The sequence below is a fragment of the Numida meleagris genome, chromosome Z, assembly GCF_002078875.1.
Source record: "Numida meleagris isolate 19003 breed g44 Domestic line chromosome Z, NumMel1.0, whole genome shotgun sequence".
Classification (NCBI taxonomy): domain Eukaryota; kingdom Metazoa; phylum Chordata; class Aves; order Galliformes; family Numididae; genus Numida; species Numida meleagris.
Window position 1 is genome coordinate 41,906,587 of NC_034438.1, and position 22,178 is coordinate 41,928,764.

At 37.9% G+C, this 22,178-nt stretch overlaps 1 protein-coding gene across 3 annotated transcripts in view; it reads left to right on the plus strand.

Moving 5' to 3' along the window:
• DAPK1 (death associated protein kinase 1) overlaps positions 1-22,178 on the plus strand; it is a 90,229-nt gene that overhangs the window by 59,072 nt on the left and 8,979 nt on the right. For all 3 annotated transcript variants that reach the window (XM_021380159.1, XM_021380161.1, XM_021380160.1), the window contains 11 exons: positions 1,756-1,875; positions 3,054-3,152; positions 3,985-4,083; positions 5,236-5,334; positions 7,046-7,243; positions 8,209-8,406; positions 10,897-10,995; positions 13,917-13,994; positions 16,566-16,788; positions 19,960-20,148; positions 21,922-22,119. In XM_021380159.1, the coding sequence (XP_021235834.1) occupies positions 1,756-1,875; positions 3,054-3,152; positions 3,985-4,083; positions 5,236-5,334; positions 7,046-7,243; positions 8,209-8,406; positions 10,897-10,995; positions 13,917-13,994; positions 16,566-16,788; positions 19,960-20,148; positions 21,922-22,119 (1,600 nt within the window). The remainder of the gene's footprint in view (positions 1-1,755; positions 1,876-3,053; positions 3,153-3,984; positions 4,084-5,235; positions 5,335-7,045; positions 7,244-8,208; positions 8,407-10,896; positions 10,996-13,916; positions 13,995-16,565; positions 16,789-19,959; positions 20,149-21,921; positions 22,120-22,178) is intronic.

Consider the following 22,178-nt stretch of genomic DNA (forward strand, 5'->3'; position numbering starts at 1 on the left):
AGTCCAGTGATCTACCTAACACTGAAAGTACACCACTAGACCATGTCACCCATCTCTTAAATACCGCCAGGAATGGCGATTCTACCACCTCCCTGGGCACCCTGTTCCAATACTTGACCACCCTTTTTCTTCTGAAGAAATTCTTCCTGATTTCCAATCTAAACCACTTCTTGAAAGGAGGGAGGGGACAACTTAAGGCTATTGCCACACATCTTATCACTTGTCACCTTGGAAAAGAGATGACACTCTCTTTGCTGCAATCTCCTGTCAGGTGGCTGTAGAGAGTGATGAGGTCTCCCCTCACCCTCCTTTTCTTCAGACTACTTAGCCCCAGTTCCCTCAACCGCCCCTCATGTGTCATGTTTTGTAGTCCTTTCATCAGCTTTGTTGCTCTTTGCCGTGCTTGGGCAAGTCAGTATTCTTTTTGTAGTGACAGGCCCAAAACTCAACATAGTATGCAAGGCGCAGTCTAACTAGTGCCAAGTATAGAGGGACAATCACTTCTCTGCTGGCCACCCTATTTCTTATGTAGGCAGGACACCGCTGGCATTTTTGGCCACCTGGGCACGCTGCAGGCTCATGTTCAGCCAGCTGGTGATTAGCACCCCCTTTTCTATTAGGAAGCTTTCCAGCCACTTTTCCTGAAGTGTATACCACTGCATGTGGTTGTTATGACCTAAGTGCATAGGTCATATGTATCCCTCTGCAGAGCCTTCCTACCCTCAAGCAGGTAACACTCCTTCCCAACTTGGTGTCATCTAGAAACATACTGAGAGCTCACTCAATCCCCTCATCAATATAATTGTTAAAGATATTAAAACTGACATAAATACTGAGCCCTAGAGAATGCCACCTGTGATCAGTTACCAACCAGATTTAACTCCATTCACAAAGACCCTTTGGGCTCAGCCATCCAACTAGTTTTTTACCCAGTGAACAGTACATCCATCCAAGTCATGAGCAGCTAGTTTCTCTAGAGAAGGTTGTAGGAAACAGAATTGAATGCCTTCCTGAAGTCCAAGTAAACAATATCCACAGCCTTTCCCTCATCCACTAAGTGGGTAATGTTGTTGTAGAGGAAAACCAGGTTAGTCAAGCAGAACCGGACTTGTATAAGTCCATGCTGACAAGATCTGATCACCGATTGTCCTGTATGTGCCATTTGATGGCACTGAAGAGGATCTGCTCAGTGACCTTCCCTGGCACCAAGGTTAAACTGACAGGCCTATAATTCCCCTGATCCTCCTTCCTGCACTTCTTGCAGATGGGCATCACATTTGCTAATATCCAGTCAATTGGGAGCTCCCCAGTTAGCCAAGACTGCTGGTAAATTTTTGAAAGTAGCTTATTTAGCACTTCAGCCAGCTCCATCAGCACCCTTGAGTGGATCCTATCCAGCCGCATAGATTTGTGTGTTCAAGTGGTGTAGTAGGCTGCTTACCATTCCCCTTTGGATATATTCATGTAATTAGTTCTGCTGCATTTAGTTCCTTGTTTGGAATCTCAGTGAATAATGAGTTTATAGGTCAAGTATTACTGTACTAGAAGAGATGTGGGGCTTTTTGGTGTGAATTCTCAAATAACATGTGCATTTTATCTGTATGCTTCACAGAGGATTACTTGCGGCAGAAGGGTTCTACAAGACTTTAAACATTTCACTTTTTAAAATGTTTCAGTGTCTTGACAACTGCTGAGTTGGAGAGGGGTTGTTTTTCTTGAAGCTAACAGTTTTTCTTCTTTGCCTTTAATTACAAGGATGAGGAGGATTCTTTTGTGATGAAAGCTATTATTCATGCCATCAATGATGACAATGTTCCTGGATTACAGCACCTTCTGGGATCTCTGACAAATTACGATGTCAATCAACCCAACAAGGTAGAGTGTGGGTCTGTGATGATGTGGGTGGCAGACTAGCTCTAACTCTGTTGAATAGATCAGCATGGCTGTAATAGAAATGTAACACGTGAAATGAAAAAGAAATGTCAAGTGGATGGGAAATTACTCTGCCTTTCTTTAGGGAAAATTTTATAAGTTCTGCCTGCAGTATTCTCAAACTACCTGAAAATGGAGCTTGAAATATGTTTTTGAAAAAGTAAGCCTTCGAAAAACGACTAATCAAATCCGTTTAAAAGAGCTTTGTTATATTAGAGATTAGCCTTTGCTTTAGTTTGCAATTGTTCGTTACAGCACATGAAAGTGGCTGAACATGTACAAATAACCAGACTGACAAACCAGCTTTGCAAAGCACTGTCAGAAACAAAAGTCCCATACAGGAGAAACTGTATATATGAGCGTGGTGTTAGATTGAGCCATTCATTTTCAGAAACAAAGTGAGTTGCCTGCTGAAGAGTTTTAGTATCCTGCTGCTGCTCGAATGGGAGTATTTTAACTGAGCTAGGAGACTGGGGTTCCATTGCTGGCTCTGCTATTAAACCTTGGATAAATTATCTCAGCTTTGATTTTCAGTTTTTTTGAATGATGATAATGTTCATTGTAAAATGCTTTAAGAAGTATTCTTGAAGAGTACTGTGAAAGTAAAGCATTTATTATTTTGTTGTGAAGGAGTCCTGAACCTTTCAAGTAGACGTTTTTGTTCAAATGCTACAGTACCATTTAACTTTCTAAGATGTTGTTAGTGGGTTGTGTCTTTGAGTTATTGTGGCCAAAAATTTAGATATTCTTTCTATATTCTTTTCTTTTTTCTAAGCTGTTTGAAATGTAGCTATAAAGAAATTGTGAAAGGGACCGTCTTTTGAAAATTGGGCTAATGAGAACTTAACATTACTATTCCTAATTTGAAAAGTGTGCCTTTAATATTTTGTGTCATTTAGCCAGTGTGACTTCAGCCCAAAAATGTGGAAAATTGATATATAATAAATTTACTTGGACAAAGGAGTGAATTATTTACTGTACAGTATTCCTTGAAGACTTGTCTAAAACTGGAGATCCAGAGCTGCCACTAACTGTCTTACTGCCTTTCTTCTATTTCATTCTCTGTTCTTAATCCTTCAAAATTTAAATACATTATTTCTGCTTGTATTTTTCATCATTAGCATGGAACACCTCCACTACTCATTGCTGCCGGCTGTGGAAACATTCAGATGCTTCAGCTGCTTCTAAAGCGCGGATCCCGTGTTGATGTCCAAGATAAGGTCAGGGTTCCGATTTGTCACTGTTTCTGTATAAGATTTTGGCTTTCAGTAGAGCTAGCAGAGGACAGGCTGTTTAGACCAGGTTGTATTGGAAATGAAAAAGTGTGTATTGTAGAGCCTGTTTTGTAAGTTATTCACTAGTCTCCACAGCAAAAAGATAAATGCAAATCTTCAATAACTTCATTTGTTATTAGTGCATATGCCCTAATTTTTATCACTTTACTAGCTGTGTTAATCTGAATGATACTAATCTTAAAATGTAGCTCTTGCTTATTAAGTTGACTAAGTTAGTTCAAATTAGTAATTGCACTAAATCAAAATGGTGAACTTTGCTTAGTATGAAATGATAAGCACGTATTTCAGTGATGGGGAATGTCACAACTAAAATTCAGGTGCACTTTGCAACTAGTGTTTTTTCAAAATATCTTCTAATGATCTGGGTCTCATTTAAAGTGAACTTGAAGCACTGTCTGCTCCTACCTAATAAATGGAAAAATAAGCACAACAGAGATTTTTATCCTATGAATTCTCCATAATCTCCCTTGCAAGGGTGAAGAGGATTATCCTTGCATAGAGTTAGTTATCCTATTTATTATCCTTGTACAGAGTGTGGTGGTTTTTTTGGCGTTGATATGTCCAGGTGTTAAACCATTTGAAGAAAAAAAGTACATATATAAATATGTTGTTATAAGTGATGAGCTCAGATTTACTGTGATGAGTCTGATTTGTTCAGTGTATCAGTATACATGTATGTGCATTTTTACCTCAGTAAATGTCTAAAATTAGGATTCTAAAGCGATTACTGACACCTATAATCAAACATTTTGGACAGGCTGGATCTAATGCAATCTACTGGGCTTCTCGACATGGTCATATAGAAACATTGAAATTTCTTAATGAGAATAAATGTCCTTTGGATGTTAAGGATAAGGTAAGAACAAGAGCTTTTTTGTTTGTTTGTTTATTTGGTTTCACAACACTTTTATCTTAGCAAAGAGAGAGGTCTTTGAATTGAAATGGTTTTCAGTTGCACTGTAATCTTAAGAATGTGACTGAATTTTTTAGTTTGGTTTTACAAGCTGACATACAGGGCTGTAATAACACAGCTTTTAAGTAGCTGAATGTACTGATTATTCTTCTGATGGATGTTAACCAAGTGTGCATATAAATGTGGTGAGTACATGGCAGGTAGGTGGAGAAGAACAAACCTAAATTAATTTTCACTGGATTTCGCATTGGAACTCAGGGTAAAATCGTGATTCTGTTTTTCATTCCTCTTGATCGAAAATCACTTTAGTCTGACAAGTAGATTTGACTTTACTGAGTATAAACGAAGGTTAAGAGTTGATGAGTTCTTAGCCTGTCTCTGGCAGTTACTTCAGCAGCATTTGCCCTAGAAGCTGGTTGCTGTTAAAATCTTCTACCAGAGCAATGTTTTCACACTAGCCAAAGCTCCAGTACAGAGGCAATTATACCTGTGAAATGTATGTAGTTGTGAAATGTACTTTGATCGTGGAACTAGTGCAAGGGAAGGCGTACTGGCAATATCAGTATTCCATTCCTGATAGAGATACTAGAAAAGGAGTTACACTTATAGTAGAAATACTGTTTCTTGTAATGTAACTGTAACAAAAGTTTGCAAATTATTTCATGTAATAACCAAAATATATGTACCAAAGGATATACTGAAATGTTAGGCCAACTCCCTACAGGTATGGATGTAAAGGTGGGAGGGATAGTAAGAAATAGAAATAGGATACTTGTTTCAGTGACAACTGTGCACACATCTGTCTCCTCATATTACTCAGAAATTCCATTGTGGCTGCGATCTTTAGCAAATTAAGTAAGAAAGTAAGTTCTGGAAAATGAATGCCTTTCAAGAAATACCTTTTGTCTGGTGGTATCATAATTGTCACATATAACTACAGTTTGCAAACTGGAGACCTCTGCTAATTGGAGCTGTAGTGTTAGGGTACAGGAAGAAAGGAGACCCCCAAGCAGTATAGGCAGTCATGCTGTACATAGTGGTGTACGTTTGGGGCAACATACAAAATTACACTGGTGTGTTCCTTTGTAATTGCAGTCTGGGGAGACAGCTCTTCATGTTGCAGCTCGATACGGGCACGTGGATGTGGTTCAGTTTCTCTGTAGTGTTGGATCCAATCCAAACTTCCAAGATAAGGTGAAGTACTTTCTGTTTTTCTTACAGAAACACAGCTTTAGTGGGCATGGTCAAAATTCTTAGCCTTTCCTTACAGCCTCTAATATGTTTGAATTTCCTTTCAGTATCTTAATGGGGGCTGTAAGAAGGAAGGGGACAGGCTTTTTAGCAGAATCTGTTGCGACAGGACAAGGGGAAATGGTTTCAAACTAAAAGAGGGGAGATTTAGATTGGATATAAGGAAGAAGTTTTTTACAGTGAGGGTGGTGAGGCACTGGAAGAGGCTGCCCAGAGAGGTGGTGAATCTCCCGTCCCAGGTGTCCCTGTTAATTGCAGGAGAGTTGCATTAGATGGCCTTTAAAGATCCCTTCCAACAAAAATGATTCTGTGATTCTATGAATTTGAAAAAGACAAAAAAAAAAAGTCAAATTATGGAAGTCTTCATACCTCTTAATAAATAGCTACTCAAAAACAGAGTGCATAAACCAACCTACCACTGCAGTACTCATAAAGCACAAATTTGCTTAAAAGCGGAAGCTTAAAGATGGAGAAGCTTTACATCATGAAGGTCCCACTAGTGGTGTGTAATCTGTGAGTTCAGTTAACACCTTTTATTACTTGTTGCTTTGATTTCAGCAGCTTTTTATGAGGCATGAGAGATTTCAGAAGTGTCAAACGCTCATTTTTGAAAATAGGAGGACAGCTCAGAAGGGCTCCTTTAAAGATGTTTTTGGGTTTTTTTCTGTGAGCTCTGAACTGTAAATTCTTGTGAGAAAACAGGAAAGAAAAGGCGTAACTGAGAAAGAAAACATACATTCAACCCAAAATTCACTGATATTCTGTTGTGCGTGGATGTTGGCTTGTGGAACTAAAATCTGACATCCCGTGGGACTATATTTGTATTGTTTAAGCAGCAGCAAGCCAAAGGACTACAGGACATGCTGTTCAACTTTTACCTTTTTCCTTAGATTTTTACAGAAACCTTGAATACAGCCCAAGTCCGCTAATATGAGCATTAATTGTCTGTTGTTATTAATCAAGTACAGAAAGGATATTCTATTTCCTAGAATTGGAAAAAAAAAACTTTGTTATGATTCTTGTTTTGTAGTGGGATACAAAATCAATAGTTTCAATAGCATATTTTTATAAAACATTTGAATTTCTTAATGATACTCCACGTAACTGTTACAAAGTACAGAGCTTCTGGAGATGAAGTTTTGAATCTTCCTTGGTTCAAACAACAACAAAAAAATCTGTCTCAAGCAGAAAGTCTTGTGGGATTTATATCTCCTTGGTGAGTTATCTGTTTTAAACACTATTTTAGTCCCTCAACATGCAGGATGTGGCTGTAGAAAGTGTTAATGAATGAGAATCACTTTTCAAGTAAGAGGACCAAGACAGCCTTAACAGCATGGAAATGTCTAGGCTAGTATTGCTGACATTCAGAGTGTTGTCAACAGATAGCCTTATAGTGAGAAATATAGAGTCCCAAAATCCAGGTGATGATGCAAATCTAGTGCTTCATCGTAATCCCTTAGTGTGTCATTAGGAACTACTTTGAGAACGTCAGCATTTGAAATTATCCCATCTTTCCACAGGGCTTATGTAGTAGACTGTCTCTTTTCTTTCCTTCCGTCTTGCTTTCTCTCTAAGTTAAGGAGGTGAACTGCTTCTTGTTTCTGTTTTTTTCATTGTGGGTTTTTGTTTTTTTTATTTTATTCTGTGTTGCTAGGAAGAAGAAACCCCATTGCATTGTGCTGCTTGGCATGGCTACTACTCTGTTGCCAAAGCACTTTGTGAAGCAGGTTGTGATGTGAACATCAAAAACAGAGAAGGAGAAACTCCACTCTTGACAGCATCTGCTAGGGGATACCATGATATTGTGGAATGCTTGTCAGAACATGGAGCTGACCTTGATGCAACAGATAAGGTTAGTTATGGGTGAGTGATTTGCTTTTAGTAGGAATTGCGTCCGGAGTTCACAGGTGTCACAGAGCCATACCTCTGAACTGATTTATTTGAGTGCTGCATGCCAGCATTGTTTTTTGTGATTTCTGTTTTCTGAGCAGTTTCTACAGAGAATATGGATGGCTGCATTAGTCTTTGAAGTTGCCAGCTGATTTTTTTACTTTTTTTAATATTATAATTTGATGATTCATTATTGCCTTTATCAGTCATCACCTTATGAATAGTATTAGGTCAGATAAATCACACCTGTTCCCAATACACTAAAGTCTAACGATTTAAAAATACTACTCCATTTGATCCAAAATCATGTTTTGTCTCTCACAATGTGATCCCAAAAAATAAACTTTGCATTTCTTAGCTTATACTTTTGCTATGCTTGTCCTTATAGCTAGCTTTATTGGTAGTAGTTACAAACTTGTTGCTAAAGCATGTTCAGTGCAATATTTGTTTTTCTTCCCCAAAAGAAGTAAACTGATTTTTTCAGTGAGGTATGTAAGTTACTCCACTGAGAAAGAAAGCTTTGTCTCAGACGTGACATATCACTAAATAGATTGCTTGAATTTTACATACCTAACTTCTATTACTAAACAGTAGAGTAATTTACAATGCTGAGCTGGTTGTTTCAGTTGGTCACGCTCCCAGTTCCTGAGGAAGTCTTCACTAGAGAATGTGTATTTACATTTCATCCATTCCACTGCAAAGCCCACTGGCTTAATAAAAAATTTGCTTTCTACTTGTTGTTGATCTGTTCTGACAGATATTGTGCATCTCCCTGCTTCCAGCCCTGTCCTTCCCTTTTGCCTCCCCCAGAATATTCTTTTTTTTTTATTCTGGAGGTGAGGAAATGCATACAATTACTGGGAAATGATCGTAACTCTGAAAATACTTGGATTTTTATCTCATGTCTTTGCTATCTTGTGATTTCAGGATGGTCATATAGCACTACACCTTGCTGTAAGAAGATGTCAGATAGAAGTAGTTAAAACCCTCATCAATCAAGGATGTTTTGTAGATTTCCAAGATAGACATGGCAACACTCCTCTGCATGTGGCCTGCAAAGATGGGAATGTTCCTATTGTAATGGTACTTTGTGAAGCAGGTTGTAATTTGGATGTCGCTAATAAGGTAAATAGGATACTGCACTGAACTGCTTTGTTTAAGAGGTCACTCATTGCATTAGATGACCTTTTCTACTTCACTAGTCAGAAAATTATTGTTCCTTCATTTTTGTCTCTTAAAGTGGCCAAATGCAAAGCATTAAATGACTCATGTTGCAAATTTACCTTTTTCAGTTTAGTTCACAGATTAAAGATCCATGAAGAAGGAGCTCAAGTGAATTAATTACCACGGTGTACTTTGCCACTCAGCTCTAATGTTCAAGTCTGTGCCAGCCATCTTCCCTAGCTGTGTAGCTTTGCTCATGCAGATCGTATCTAGGCACCAAAGAACACAGCTTGTTTATTTCTGGAGGCCTGAACAGACATTGTATTTTAATAACAATAAATTGCTTGCAGAATTGAAGACTGGTACATTTTTATTAAAAAATCTGCTTTAAATTCAGTATGGATCTTCACTGTCATCTGAATAGGTGATTTAAATCAAGTGCAGATTCTACAGCTGGTTATAAAAAGGCATGTTATATTAGCTGGTTTATGTTTTTCTTTCTTGAGTTCATTTATTAAAATATTAAGATAAAGATAAAACATTTATCTCAGAATAGAATATCTTCATATATAAAAGAAGTTGTCACCAGTAGAGTACATGAATTCTCTGTTTTCAAAAATTGTAGTTAGATGACTGAGGAACGTGCTTTTGGAAAACTGTCCTATTGCTTATTCTTTCACTTACAAGGGACAATTGCAGAAAGGATAAACCTTTTAAAATGTTTCATGCAATGCCTGTTGATGGATTACTGGCAGGTAAAAATGTGAAATGCCCATTACTGTAGTCAGTAGGCACTTTCCGAAGAGAAAGTTTAATTGCCTGTCTCTAAATTTGGAGATACTAGTGCTTTCTTGACTTCTTTTCTTGTGTTATTGCTGCAGGGTATGGGATAACTAGGTGTCATGCTATGCAGGTTTAACGTTCTGGCTTTCCTATGTATCTTTAGGTGAAAAGTAAGCTGTTTGAGGAAATTTTCCTTTAGCTGGTTTGAATAAGTTTAAGGTTGGCCAATAGACTGCTGACATGCTGTGAAACTTGGGGTTGATATTTGGCTCCTATGTCTTTCTCTGCTCTATTCAACTTTTATGTGCTCTGAAATTTAAAAGTTTTCTGTAGAAATCTTTATTTCGTTATCTGTTAATTGTTTGATTCAAATATTGTAATTCACTTGTTTTTCTGAAAACACGTATTCCAACAATAACATTTTACTAACGTCTTCATTTATTGCAAAAACTGACCTCCATATTAGCCAGCTGATTAAAGTTGTAGATCTTCTGGCTTGAAGATTGTCCAGTGAAATCACTTGGTTTTAATAATTAAAATCATCAGCTGCCAAGTCAAGAAACCTACAGTAATGAGCTCCCCGATCTTGCCTCTGAGCTTAAATATGATTGAGTAGGCAATTAAATCTAGATTCACTACTGAGAACACATTTTTGGAAAGTGAGTTAATTCAGCAAAAGGCTGGATTAGCACCTCTTTTCATCACTGAGAATGCTCAGCTGGGATCAGTAGCCTGGCCTCAAGCATACCATGGAAAAAAACAGCCTTCAAGTGTTCAGGTGATATGGGATCGTGGCACAGGAGCTTCAGTTAAAGTTTTTGTCCTGTTAGTCTTTTAGGAGTCAAGTATACTAGAGTGATTTTAACACTATTTGAATGAGTGAATAAAGGTCTTAAGAAATAAGGGACATCTATTTCTGCTTGTCCTCTTCAGCAGTGAGGTGTGTAATTTGAGTGAATTTGGTTCTCAAATCTGGCATTGTCCAATGCATATCCAATACCAGTTGAGGGCACTGCTAGTTTCTTCCACAGACTATGTGCAGTAGAACATCATAGGCATTTATTTGAGTTCGAGGAGTAAGCATCTTTCCAGTTTTCAGCTGGCATAAAATTGGCTTTGCTTTCAAATACTCTTTTGTGAAGTAAGCAAATGAATTTGGTTCTGAATGTAGGGTTTAAACAGGGAGAACTGTATTGAAAATACGAAGTAATAAGAGGATGTGATAAGAGGATTTACAAGTAATGCAAGGATTTACAGTGTACAGTAGAGTTATTTATGACATTAGCTGTGAACATAAAAGACCAGAAGAGGTTGATATGGAAACCTGTTGTCAGCAGAAAGATTTGGAGAAAAAAGCAAAAATGGAGTGAGGAATACTTTCAGCTCTTTCCTTCTGTCACTATAATCATAGATCCCTTCATGCTCACTCCTTGTGTTTATCTCTTGTTCCTTGCTAGGAGGACACTGCAGACATGTTATCTTCAGTAATACTTGGTTTGAAATAAATAGAATCCAGAGCTTTAAAGGCTAAGGACTTTTTCTTAAAATTTTTACAATACCTTTGCAGTGTATCAGTACTTAACAATTGTATTGTATGTTTGATAATTAACCATAAAAATTGGAATGATGATCTTTGACTAATGTGACACTTTATTTTCACCACAATAGTATGGAAGAACATCTTTACATCTTGCTGCAAACAATGGCATTCTTGAAGTTGTCCGGTTCCTGTGTCTTACTGGTGCCAATGTGGAAGCTTTAACCTCAGTAAGTATGAAGACAGTGCTTCATGCATGTTTTATATACGATGGTAGAAAACAAGTTAATCTCAAGGGAGAGCAATGGTTAAATACATTTTGAAATGAAAAAATAGCAGGCAGTAGAACATCCACAGCTTGAAAATACTTACCTCTTGTCTACCTGTTCCCTTCTTACAACTGAATTTGAAACTAGGTACTGTAAAGCTACCACGTCATCTGCAGTTTCTTCACTTAATAATTAGTTATAGCATTGTGTTATCTGTATGCATAATAGGCCACAGTTGTTAAGATATATGTCATTTCATACCATGTATAGTTACTGTATATGTGTAGTATGTAGCTTGTTGGATTTTTTTTTTTTTTGCTTTTGCAGTGGTTAAAAAGTTTCATTTTCATGTCATAAATGTGTGGGTGCATGAAAGAGTGAACTAGTGTGCAAGTATCTTTATAAAAACAAATCATTTATGTCAGATCAGTCAGTACCATTGCTTCCAATTTGCACCGCTCCAGATATTTTTCTTTCTCACTACCTTGAGAAGCAATGTCCTTTCTGGCATATCCACAAAAGAGGTTAAATATCCTTCTTCCTGGACACCTCATACACCCTCCATGCATCCAAGGCATTGTATACACCTTTACCTTCCCACCCACCATGATTTATTTTTAGAAGAATTGAACTGATTTATGCTGCTCCTTGATCTAATCAGTGCATTCTAATCTGAAATGACTGTTTCTCTGTATATTGAAATCATGTGATTGCGATTTGGTTATAACTGACTCTGGGTTTTTCAAAGTTGTTATCCACACAAAGTATCCCTGAGACAACAAAAATGGAGAGAGAAGGAAGACTTGTATCTCGTTTGCTTTAGCTCTTTGATGGAAATTACAAACGTTTTTGCTTTCCCATATATTGAGCACTGTTTTTTCCTCTAAGTATGTATCTCACATGACAAATAGAAGCCTTTCAAAAGCAGTCATTAAAGCCATTGAAATTGTGGCTTGAAGAAGTTTAGTATCTGTAAACAATGTTTGGAAAACTAGGTCAATAACTGCTTTGTCCCCTATTAATCAGTAATGAAATGTGCATGCAGTGGACTTTGTGGTGCATGGGCATTTTACAGCTTTTTCTTTGCCACCTGTTTTTGTTCTTTGCTTTTTTTTTTTTTTTGGTCTAATTCTGCATTTCTGTTTTCAGTACTGCATACTGTAGAGGTGAGGTATAAGGAAAGAGTGTGGATAGGGGATTCATGAGCTGTATCAGTTCACTTACGTCAAAATGACTGTGTTGATGTAATTGTCCATGTATACCATGTCTTTCCAAGATAAGAGTACTTTTTATCTCTGTAGTTTATATCAATGTGAATGAGATGACAAAGCAAGTTGTGCTGATACTGAACCTCTCAGAAGGAACACACTGAATGTACCGTAATCATAGAAAAATAGAATGGCTTAGGTTTGAATGGTCATCAAACCTTCTGCTGGCAGGGTTGCCAACCACCAATCCCTCACTAGATCAGGCTGCCCAGGGCCTGATCCAGCCTGGCCTTGAACATCTCCAGGGATAAGGCATCTACAGCTTCTCTGGGAAGCCTGTTCCAGTGCCTCACCACCCTTTTAGGGAAAAATTTCCCTCTGGCATCTAACCTAAATCTCCCCTCTTTTAGTTTAAAACCATTCTGCCTTGTCTTATCACTGTCTACCCAAGCAATTTGGATCAGCACAGATGCAAAGATTCTTCTCTTTGTTACATCTTTCTAAAGAAAAAGAATTTTTAAAAAATAAGGTGTTTCTTCAGTAAAATTGCAGATACCTCTCAAGTATGGAAGGAATTTGAGGGCAAGACATTTGTTCAGAATTAGTCACTTCATACCATGAACTACAATTTTGACTATTCCCTGCTAATGTTGCTTTCCTTTTCTATATGAATTATCTGAAATTCTGGAGTACATAGTAACTTCTGTGGAAGACTGAAAATGGCTTCTGTATGTGAATACTCAATTATCAAAGATACCTGTTTCACTTATCAGGCAATAGTTAACAGTATTGTCAGAAACTACTTAAGACTATACAAATTTCACATGAAAAACTAGTAAATTAAATATGGAAGTCCAAGAAAGAAGTCTTAATTTTCCAGTACTTTGTCTTAATATTTGAAAGCTCTTTCATAAAAAAAAGAGTGAAAGAAGTAAAGTCCTTGTGAATTATTTACTTGCTGCCAAAATATAAAACAACATTAGCATTAATGTAGTTGTAACAGGAAAAATAGTGAGCAATTTTTCTTTCAGCTTATTTCATATTAAACTGCTGATGTATGAAATGTGAGTAATTAAATGTCAAGAGCAGAATGCTGAAGGCAGCTTTCCTTCTCCTTTTGAATTTGCTGATGCAGTTTAAACCACATCCTTTATAATGTTCATGCTTTCTGAAAACATCCATTGACCGATGTGCTGTCATCATTCTTGACCCACTAGCAAACAAAATTCACCTGCTATTCATGCAAGTGAATATGCTAATGTGTGTCCTCTTCATGAACTGTTTAAACTTAGAAATCTGTTTAGAATGTGATATCTAGAAATTGCTGTAAACTACTCATTGGTGACAAAAGAAGAGGAATACAGAGAGAGAGTACAGGCATCACTCTATGGCTCTGAATTCAAAGCGTCTTGGTACAGTGGTATCCAGATGCTAATTTGCAGAAGAAATACTTGGTACATTTTACTGCATGTATCTTTGCACCGCTTAAGAAAACAGGAATTCCAGTGGGTATAGTCAGTACTGCTTCATTTATTTTTTCTCTTCTCCCTGACTCATCTATGTCTGACAGTAATTATTCTGTTATTGCCATAACCAGAGTTGATCTATGTTGCACATAACTTTTTATTGTGGGTAAAAGGAAGAAACTGCAGCTAATGATTTATCTTTCAACAGGATGGGAAAACAGCAGAAGATCTTGCCAGAGCAGAGCAGCATGAACATGTAGCCAGTCTGCTTGCAAGACTTAAAAAGGTTAGGAATGCATAAATTTTAATTGAGCTCTTCATGTTTTTAAGATAGTAGAAGCAGTTTGAGTATGGGAAATCATAAGATCATTCACAAAAGCTACTCTAAAAAACACATTACAAATATCCTTGCTGCAAGATAGACTGCACCAACATTCCACCTTATCTGCTCTCTGACAATCCCTACCAAATATTTTAAGGAATTTATAAGGAACTGAAAAACTATTAAGAGTTAGCACATCCTACAGGAAGACTTACTTTCATCACCATTTTAGTTAGATTTGAGTTATGGACTGTGAGGGGTTTGTGCCCTTCTGGAAACTCTAATACCACTTGGAATAGTAGTGTAAGTCAATGTCCTTTTTTAATAATGCAATTTCAGTATCTCAAAATCCCCTAACTTCTAGAATGTAAAGCTGATGTGGGCTTCTCATAAAGGAGTAAGTCTGACAAGTCTGATATACATTGATTATTCTAGATATGCAGCATCATTCATGCTATGAAGATACAGAGACCAGTTTCCTGGAGATTTCAGGCAACAGCCAAAGCAGCTAGGAGTACTGTTTTAAGTATGCTGATGATACTATGGAGATAGGAAATAAATGATCAGTCTCTTCCTTATACATAATTTTGAAGTAGTAATGTATGTGTGCCAGGCATTGCCAAGGTGAAAGTAGAATCATGTCCTGCCAGTAAATCTATACTTGTTAGGATTGTAAAATATACTAGCGAAGATGACAGAAAGGTACAAAGTTGAGGCTTCCTTTGCAGTGATAGCTTTTGCGTACACATGTCATAACAGGATCCATAGAGTAGCATATATATGCTATAGCATAGTATTTTTTCAAAAAAAACCCAATCAAACAAAACAAAAAACAAACAGCTCTTGACTGTTTTTGCATGCAGGTGGAGAAATGTTTATGATGTTGATATGGAACTAGTACGAATCAACCTAGGACAGAAGGAAGAAGATAGATAAATCTTTTCTGGAAGGGATTTTAGTAGCTCTAACACTGTTTGACAGTGGAGTATACGTAATTCTAGAAGGCTGGCTATGTATATAGGGAAAATGTATGATAACTATATATTTGATTAGAACCTGCAACAGAGAATTTGCTAAGTTGAAATTAATAATCTACAACAAACCACTTAAAATGGGTAATATCATGTAATATTGAGTGTACCTGACATTTTTTTTATCTTCAATACCTGTAGAGGATTTTGCTCCTAGTAGCACACATATGAAGAACTTACTGTCACAGTAGCTCTTACAGAGAATTGAATATTAGCAGTGACGGGGTGCAAAATTTGCATTGTGATGAATGTGTTTCATGCATACCTGCTAGGGAGGAAGAAAATAAATTAAATACACTACTGTTTCTGTGAAATTTCTCAGTGAAATTGCTGCGTGCTCTTATTTTAGGGAGTGCTGCTGTGGGTGCTCTTTTAATAGCTTACTGTACCTGTTAAACCCAATACAAATGCAGAACAACAGAGCATCTCTCAGCTCCAAATGGGTGAGTGAAGGGAGGGAGGATGAAGCAAATTCCTTTGCTCCGCCTTTGATTTTAAAAGTTGATTTTAAAGCAGAGGTCCCATGCAAAACAGTAGAGTATCTATGTCTGATTGCTTCTTGCTGGAAGAAGAGAGCAAGACATGTGATTTGTTTGTTCTAGGCCCTGTTATTCTTGTTGCGACACAGAGTGGTGATGCGTAAGCTTAAAGAGGAAAGCTCTTGTGCAGAAGCTGTGATTGAGTTTGAAGAAGGCCTGAATATAAGGACGAGACTACAGCTGTGGAAAAGCTAATGAATGCATCCAGAGAGCAAACAATGAAAGGAGAATTAATTAGGGAGGCAGATGTATTGAAGCTTGGGAGTAAAAAGGGAAACAAGTCTAGAGGATATAAGGCTGCAGTAGAAGGGTAGAAATATAGAAGATTGGAAGAGGTTTTTAATGAGAGAGAAGAAGTTTGTGGGAATTGAGATGTAAGATTGGTCTGGGTAAGGCAATATTTTGCTTGCAAAAAAGGAAGTGAAAATAAACAGACTTTTGGTGGAGAGAGAAGAATAGAATTCTCCTAAGTATTAAAAGTATAGAAAAAGATAACAGAAAGAGGAAGGGAAATGCATGCCAGGTTTTCACATTGCTCCAATGGTTGCTATCATTGCAAAATTCTTCAAACCTGGATGTATATTATGTAAGCTGAAAAGTACTGTCTGTGCTACTGAAACTCGTGGGTAAGGACAAGGGGAACTAAAAGAAACTATTCTTTTCTCATTTGTCCTCTATCATAGGTCAAAATGATCCCATTCACTGATGTTGATCCTGAAACTATGCGTGATTTTCATGACAATTCAAGGTCTTTCTTGACAGCAGTGATTCAGCTGTGTTTTGGTTACGTATCCCTCCTCTTCTGCCAGTGATTGATCACTTGCATAATGGAGCAGATGCGGGAACCGATCCAGATGAGCACTAACCTCGCAAGAAAGTTTTACCTAAATCCTAGGTCTTGAGTTTGTTGAGAGGCAGAAGTTCCCTGCCATACACTCTGATTTCTTCTCTATATTGAATTTTAGGATACACATAGGGCGCTTTTTATCCAGCAGCTGCGACACACGCAGAACCCACAGCCACGGATTAAACTGAAGCTATTTGGACACACTGGCTCTGGGAAAACAACCCTTGTGGAGTCTCTCAAATGTGGCCTAATACGAAGCTTTTTCCGAAGACGAAGGCCTAGACTCTCCTCCACAAACTCAACCAGATTCCCCCCATCTCCTTTGCCTTCCAAACCTTCAGGTATGGCTTTAACATCATACCATTGAATTAGTAACTCATTCTTCATCTGTTAAACTCCAGACAAACACCTGTTAACCTGTACTGTAAAAGACAGAATAGCCTATGTGTGTAAGGAATCAAAGCAAAGCAGAGTTGGTATTGACTTCTCTGCATGCAGACTCATGCCTAAAATAAGAGATAAGAGGAGCTGTGGTTGTGGAGAATGAAGAATAGTTCAGCTTCTATTCACTATTGTGGTGCATAAGTGAGCTTAAGAGAGCAAAGGATAGGACTTCAAAAACTGTATTTATTTTTACAAAAAATTCTCAAGCTGCAAATATTGGTGTCTTAGTGGGATTCTACCATCATGGTTTTGGAGTTACGTTTTGTCAGCATTTTTGTTTAAGTGCAAATTCAGTGTAAAATCAGTTGCTGCATCCTTAGATGATCATTAAGTGTAACTAAGGATACACTGAGATGCTTTTTGGTAAGGCACAAAAATGGATCAGTCAAGTAGTGTCTAAAATTGTCTCTAACCAAAATGAAAAAGGAGCTTTTCTAAACTGAAGTAAATGTATGCAATGGTAAGGAAACCTTGCTCATGAAGTGCTGGTTGACCTGTGTAATGTGAAAAGAGCTGCAGGATGTGGAGAAACTAGTTAGATTTACACATCAACATGTACCTTGTTCTGGAAGAACCCATAGTTGTGGTAGCATGCCAGAAAGAGAGAACTGTTTGTTGTAACATTGAAATGCTGTGCAATGTATACAAACTAATCAGGCAATTTGAAGAGCTTGAGTTTAAATTGCTGTTCAGAAATAGTCTTATTACCTAGGTTTCAGATGGGGTCAGTGTTGTCTTTTTCTTTAAAAACCTTCGGATATTGCTTGCAAGTTTAGGTATCATCGTTACTTTTAAATAATGTTCAGGCAAGTGGTTGCAATAGATTTCATCCCCACTTTCAATCCTATCAATTTTGGAAACTCTAAGGTAATTATTGTGATTTGACAAGGTACACAGATTGTTACTACATTTGCTTTTCATATATCAGAAGGCACTCACATCTGTGATGGAGGCAGAATACATAAATTGATTAAATAAATCAGTCCGAAGTTCTTGGATGATTTAACATAATTCACTGTGTCATACAAGGGGAGACTAACTATACCACAAATATCAGTTCCTGGAGGCGGTGCAGAAAGGTGACACTAAGCTGAGTGATGCAGTTAATACGACAGAAGAAAGGGATGCCATCCAGAGGAACCTGAACAGTCTGGAAAGGTGGGCCCATGTGAACCTGATGAGGCTCAAGAAAGCTAAGTGTGAGGTGCTGCGCTTGGGTTGGGGCAATCTGAAATATGTATGTAGACTGGGGGAAGAACTCCTTGAGAGCAGCCCTGCAGAGAATGACTTGGGGTTCCTGGTGGACAAAAAGCTGGCCAGCAGTGAGAGCCAGCAGTGTGCTCTTGCAGCGTGGAAGTCTGCCTGTACCCCGGAATACAGACAGAGAGTGGCCAGCAGAGCATGAGAGGTTATTGTCTCCCTTTTCTCTGCCCTTGTGAGTCCCCAGCTGGAGTACTGCATCCAGATCTGGGGCCCCCAGCACAACAAAGATGTGGAGCTGTTGGAGCACATCCAGAGGAGTGCCATGAAGATGATCAGACGGCTGAAGCACCTCTCCTGTGAAGGAAAGGTTGACGGATCTGGGCTTGTTTAGCTTGGAGAAGGCTCCAGGGAGACCTCATTGTGGCATTCCAGCACTTAAATAGAGCTTACGAACAGGAGGAAAATCAATTTCTTGCGCAGATTGATAGTATTAGGACAAGGGGGAATGATTTTAAGCTAAAAGAGGGGAGATTTAGATTAGATGTCAGGGAAAATCTTCACTGAGAGTGGTGAGATAATGGAACAGGCTGCCCAGAGAAACTGTGGCTGTCCCATCCCTGGGGGTGTTCAGTGCCCGGCTGGATGGTGCCCTGGGCAACCTGGTCCAGTGCTTGACTTAGTGGTTGACAGTCCTGCCCGCTGCAGTAGTGTTAGAACTAGATGATCTTTGAGGTCACTTCCAACCCAAGCCATTCTATGATTCTATGAAGGTTTTGACTGAAGATGCTTTTTATGTCACTTGATACCAGAACCAGAAAGTAATCTAATGCTGTCATACCATCGTAAATTGAAAGACGACTTGTCAGTCACACTGTTTTTTAGAATAACTGTAATAGTAATGGTAAATTTGAAGCATTCGCTTGAAAATAGCTTGTCTAGAACTTACACTTGAAAATTGAGCAGCACTGTCCAAGTGAATCTACTGTGACATCATTTTAATGTTTCAGTACCTGGTCATTTTGGATGCAGATAATTATATAACCTGTGAAGAATGTTCTGAATGGAGTGTCATAATCTGATAGATGTTTAAAACAGTCCAGTTTGGAGGATACGTGTTTGTATTTTTAAAAGTTCTGTAAAAATAAGTGTGTGAATTCACTGTATTTAATTCACATGAGCTTATAGAGATTTAAATATTCTACCAAAAGATCAAACATGAAAGTTTTTCTTGTTCTACTGACAAGTAGTTTGTTAGAATTCAGCATCTAGTAGAGGAATCAAATATTTACTTTCTCCACTAGATGGTGCAAGTTAATTGAAAAGCTCTCATTTACAGAATCTGCAGTGAGAATGAACTAAACAAATTGCTTATTAGTAAAATCATTACAGTTACGGGCCTGCTTTTCTCCTGCACCTCCTCAGAAATAGTTATTACACAGTGATATTTTTATCCTTATTCACAGAATTTAACTATTCAAATGTATAGCATTTCTATGCCATTAAAAATAGCCTTTGCTATGAAATTACAACCCTTATCTATAAAAAACAGTATATCTTTGTGATGTAGAAGAGCTTTAACTCTTGAAGTCTTTTATTTCCAAATTATTATTTTCCTAGCTTCCTTCCCAGCTGTATATATGCTAAGGTACACTAAATGCCAAATGGGATCATTCTAATATTTTCCTTTTCAGCATTCAGTATAAAGATGTGGTTGTGCGTACTCACAGCTTGGTAGTCATCTTTCTTTGAAGAACAGTTTGGTTTTTTAAATCAGTTTCTTTCTTTGCCTAGCCTATTTATTTTGGAGTGATATGATTATAATTTTCCCATGATTTCTAATCTTGTTTTCCTTTCCCTTGACCCAGTTTCAGTAAGCATTACAAATCTTTATCCTGGTTGTGAGAATGTCAGTGTGAGAAGCCGAAGTATGATGTTTGAGCCGGGTTTGACGAAAGGGGTATTAGAAGCTTTTGTTTCACCTGCTCATCACTCTCATTTCTCTGCTGATGATCAGTCCACCAAGGCCATTGACATTCAGAATGCCTACTTGAATGGTAAGCAGAGTTCTGAGCTGGCATGCCTTAGTTCTGTGGAAAATGTAATGCCATGTTGCTTGTTTTTAGAAGTAAAAATTAAAATATATGACTTGGTATGGTACTGACTGTGGTTCAACACTGGTGGAGTGGGGTGTGTTTAAGAAGAAAGTAAATCTGCATGAAATTCTCTACTTGTAGTACACGTAGTAATCATTTGTGTCAGATATTTGTAGCATTACACAGAAATACTTTTGAGATGAGTAAGTTGGGCAGGAGGAAGGGTTTTGTTGTAATAAGAGTAGACCATCTACTAGTTTGAAGGTCCCTACATAGGGATTTTGTCAGATTTAATCCAGTCCCATAGGCCCACATGTGGTTACCATCTGTATGAAGGACCTACGATTCTCACCCTACAAGGGGGCTGGTGCAGCACATCTGGTGAGCACTGGAGTGGAACTTCTGGTTTCATTTTTTTGGAAAGCAAGTTAACTGTTGTGCAATTGGAACCAGTAGCAGTAAGAGGGGTCGGTCTGAGCAGATGTTTGAACAGCTGACTACTGATCCAAAGCAAAAGTAATGTAATGCCTTCTCTCCATCCAGTAGCTGTCTTTTGTCTTAAGTACACATAGATCCTAGCGTAACACGTTTGAGTGTGAAGACCATACGAAAGGTACATACCAGCACCCTTACTAATAATCACAGAGGTGGTAAGATCTATCCACGGTGAAGATGACGTTTTGCATGCTTTAGCAGATTGCAGTTCTGAGGCTGAGTTCAATTTAATCAAACTTTTAATTTGGAGAGAGAAGCCTACTTAGAAATTTCGCGTATGCACGCTAACACGTACTGTGACAAAACGTTTGTGCTAGATGCTGAAGAGTTTGGCATGTAACTAAAGATTGTTCTTTGTATGAGCTAATTTCTTCTTTCAGTATAACTCGAAACCAGGTCAAATTCTGCAGTGAAATAGCCACAAACTGTCCAATTTTTTTCTTCCTCTGTACTAGCTTGGTATTGAAGCAAAGTGTGTACATGGATGAGCTCTGAATGGCTGTTTTCATAACAGTAAATTTGAGGTTTCTGGCTTTTTTTTTTTCTCCTAGAAGTATGAGGTGCATCTCAATCGGCATTTATTTAAGTAAAAGTAGTATAATTGTATCCAATTTCACTCTAACCTGGCAGTGAGTCTGGGAAGTGCCATGCAGTACAACATGCTAATGGTTTTGTCACCTAAAGCTTAATAAAGCAGATCACAGAAAGAAGCATTGTGCTGTTTCAGCCCTTAATATAGTGATTCTTTAGTTCTGACTTACAAATGTGATTTGAGTAACATAATTCTGTAAAGCACAGTGGATTATTTGAGAATATCCTTGCGTTGCTTTTAATACCAGCCATGACACTTTAAAAGAAAAAATCATTAAAACACTTTTTGGGATTACCAAGAAAAGAACAGGAGCAGTTGCAAGGAATCACTCCTGTACAAGGCAAAAGCCAGCTTAGTGTGTAAGGCTGCACTGCATGTAGAATGCAGGTGTTTCCCTATGATATCCAGCTGAATGACTTAGAGAAGTGAATGTGAGAGAAGAACAAATTGTGAGGCCCCAACTTCTCAGTCTCTGAGGCTGTCTGAAACTACACCATTCCTTTTGTTCATGATTGCTTTACAGTTTTGCTTTCTCCCTTGCATGCAGTTGATCTTTGAGAAAGTTTAAATTAGATTAACTGTTTGATTTGTCTTTCCATGATGAGTAAAGCTTCATGCTTACTGACATGTGTTTGTCTTCTTTTCAGGAATTGGTGATTTCAGCATCTGGGAATTCTCTGGGAATCCTGTGTACTTCTGCTGTTATGATTATTTTGCTGCAAATGATCCCACCACAATTCACATAGTGCTTTTTAGTCTTGAGGAGCCTTACGAAATCCAGTTAAACCAAGTGACCTTTTGGCTTAGTTTCCTGAAATCATTAGTGCCCATTGAGGAGCCAATAGGTATGCCCTTTTGCTTGTTAATGAAATATTACAGGAATGTAAATGTTTCTCTGCAACTT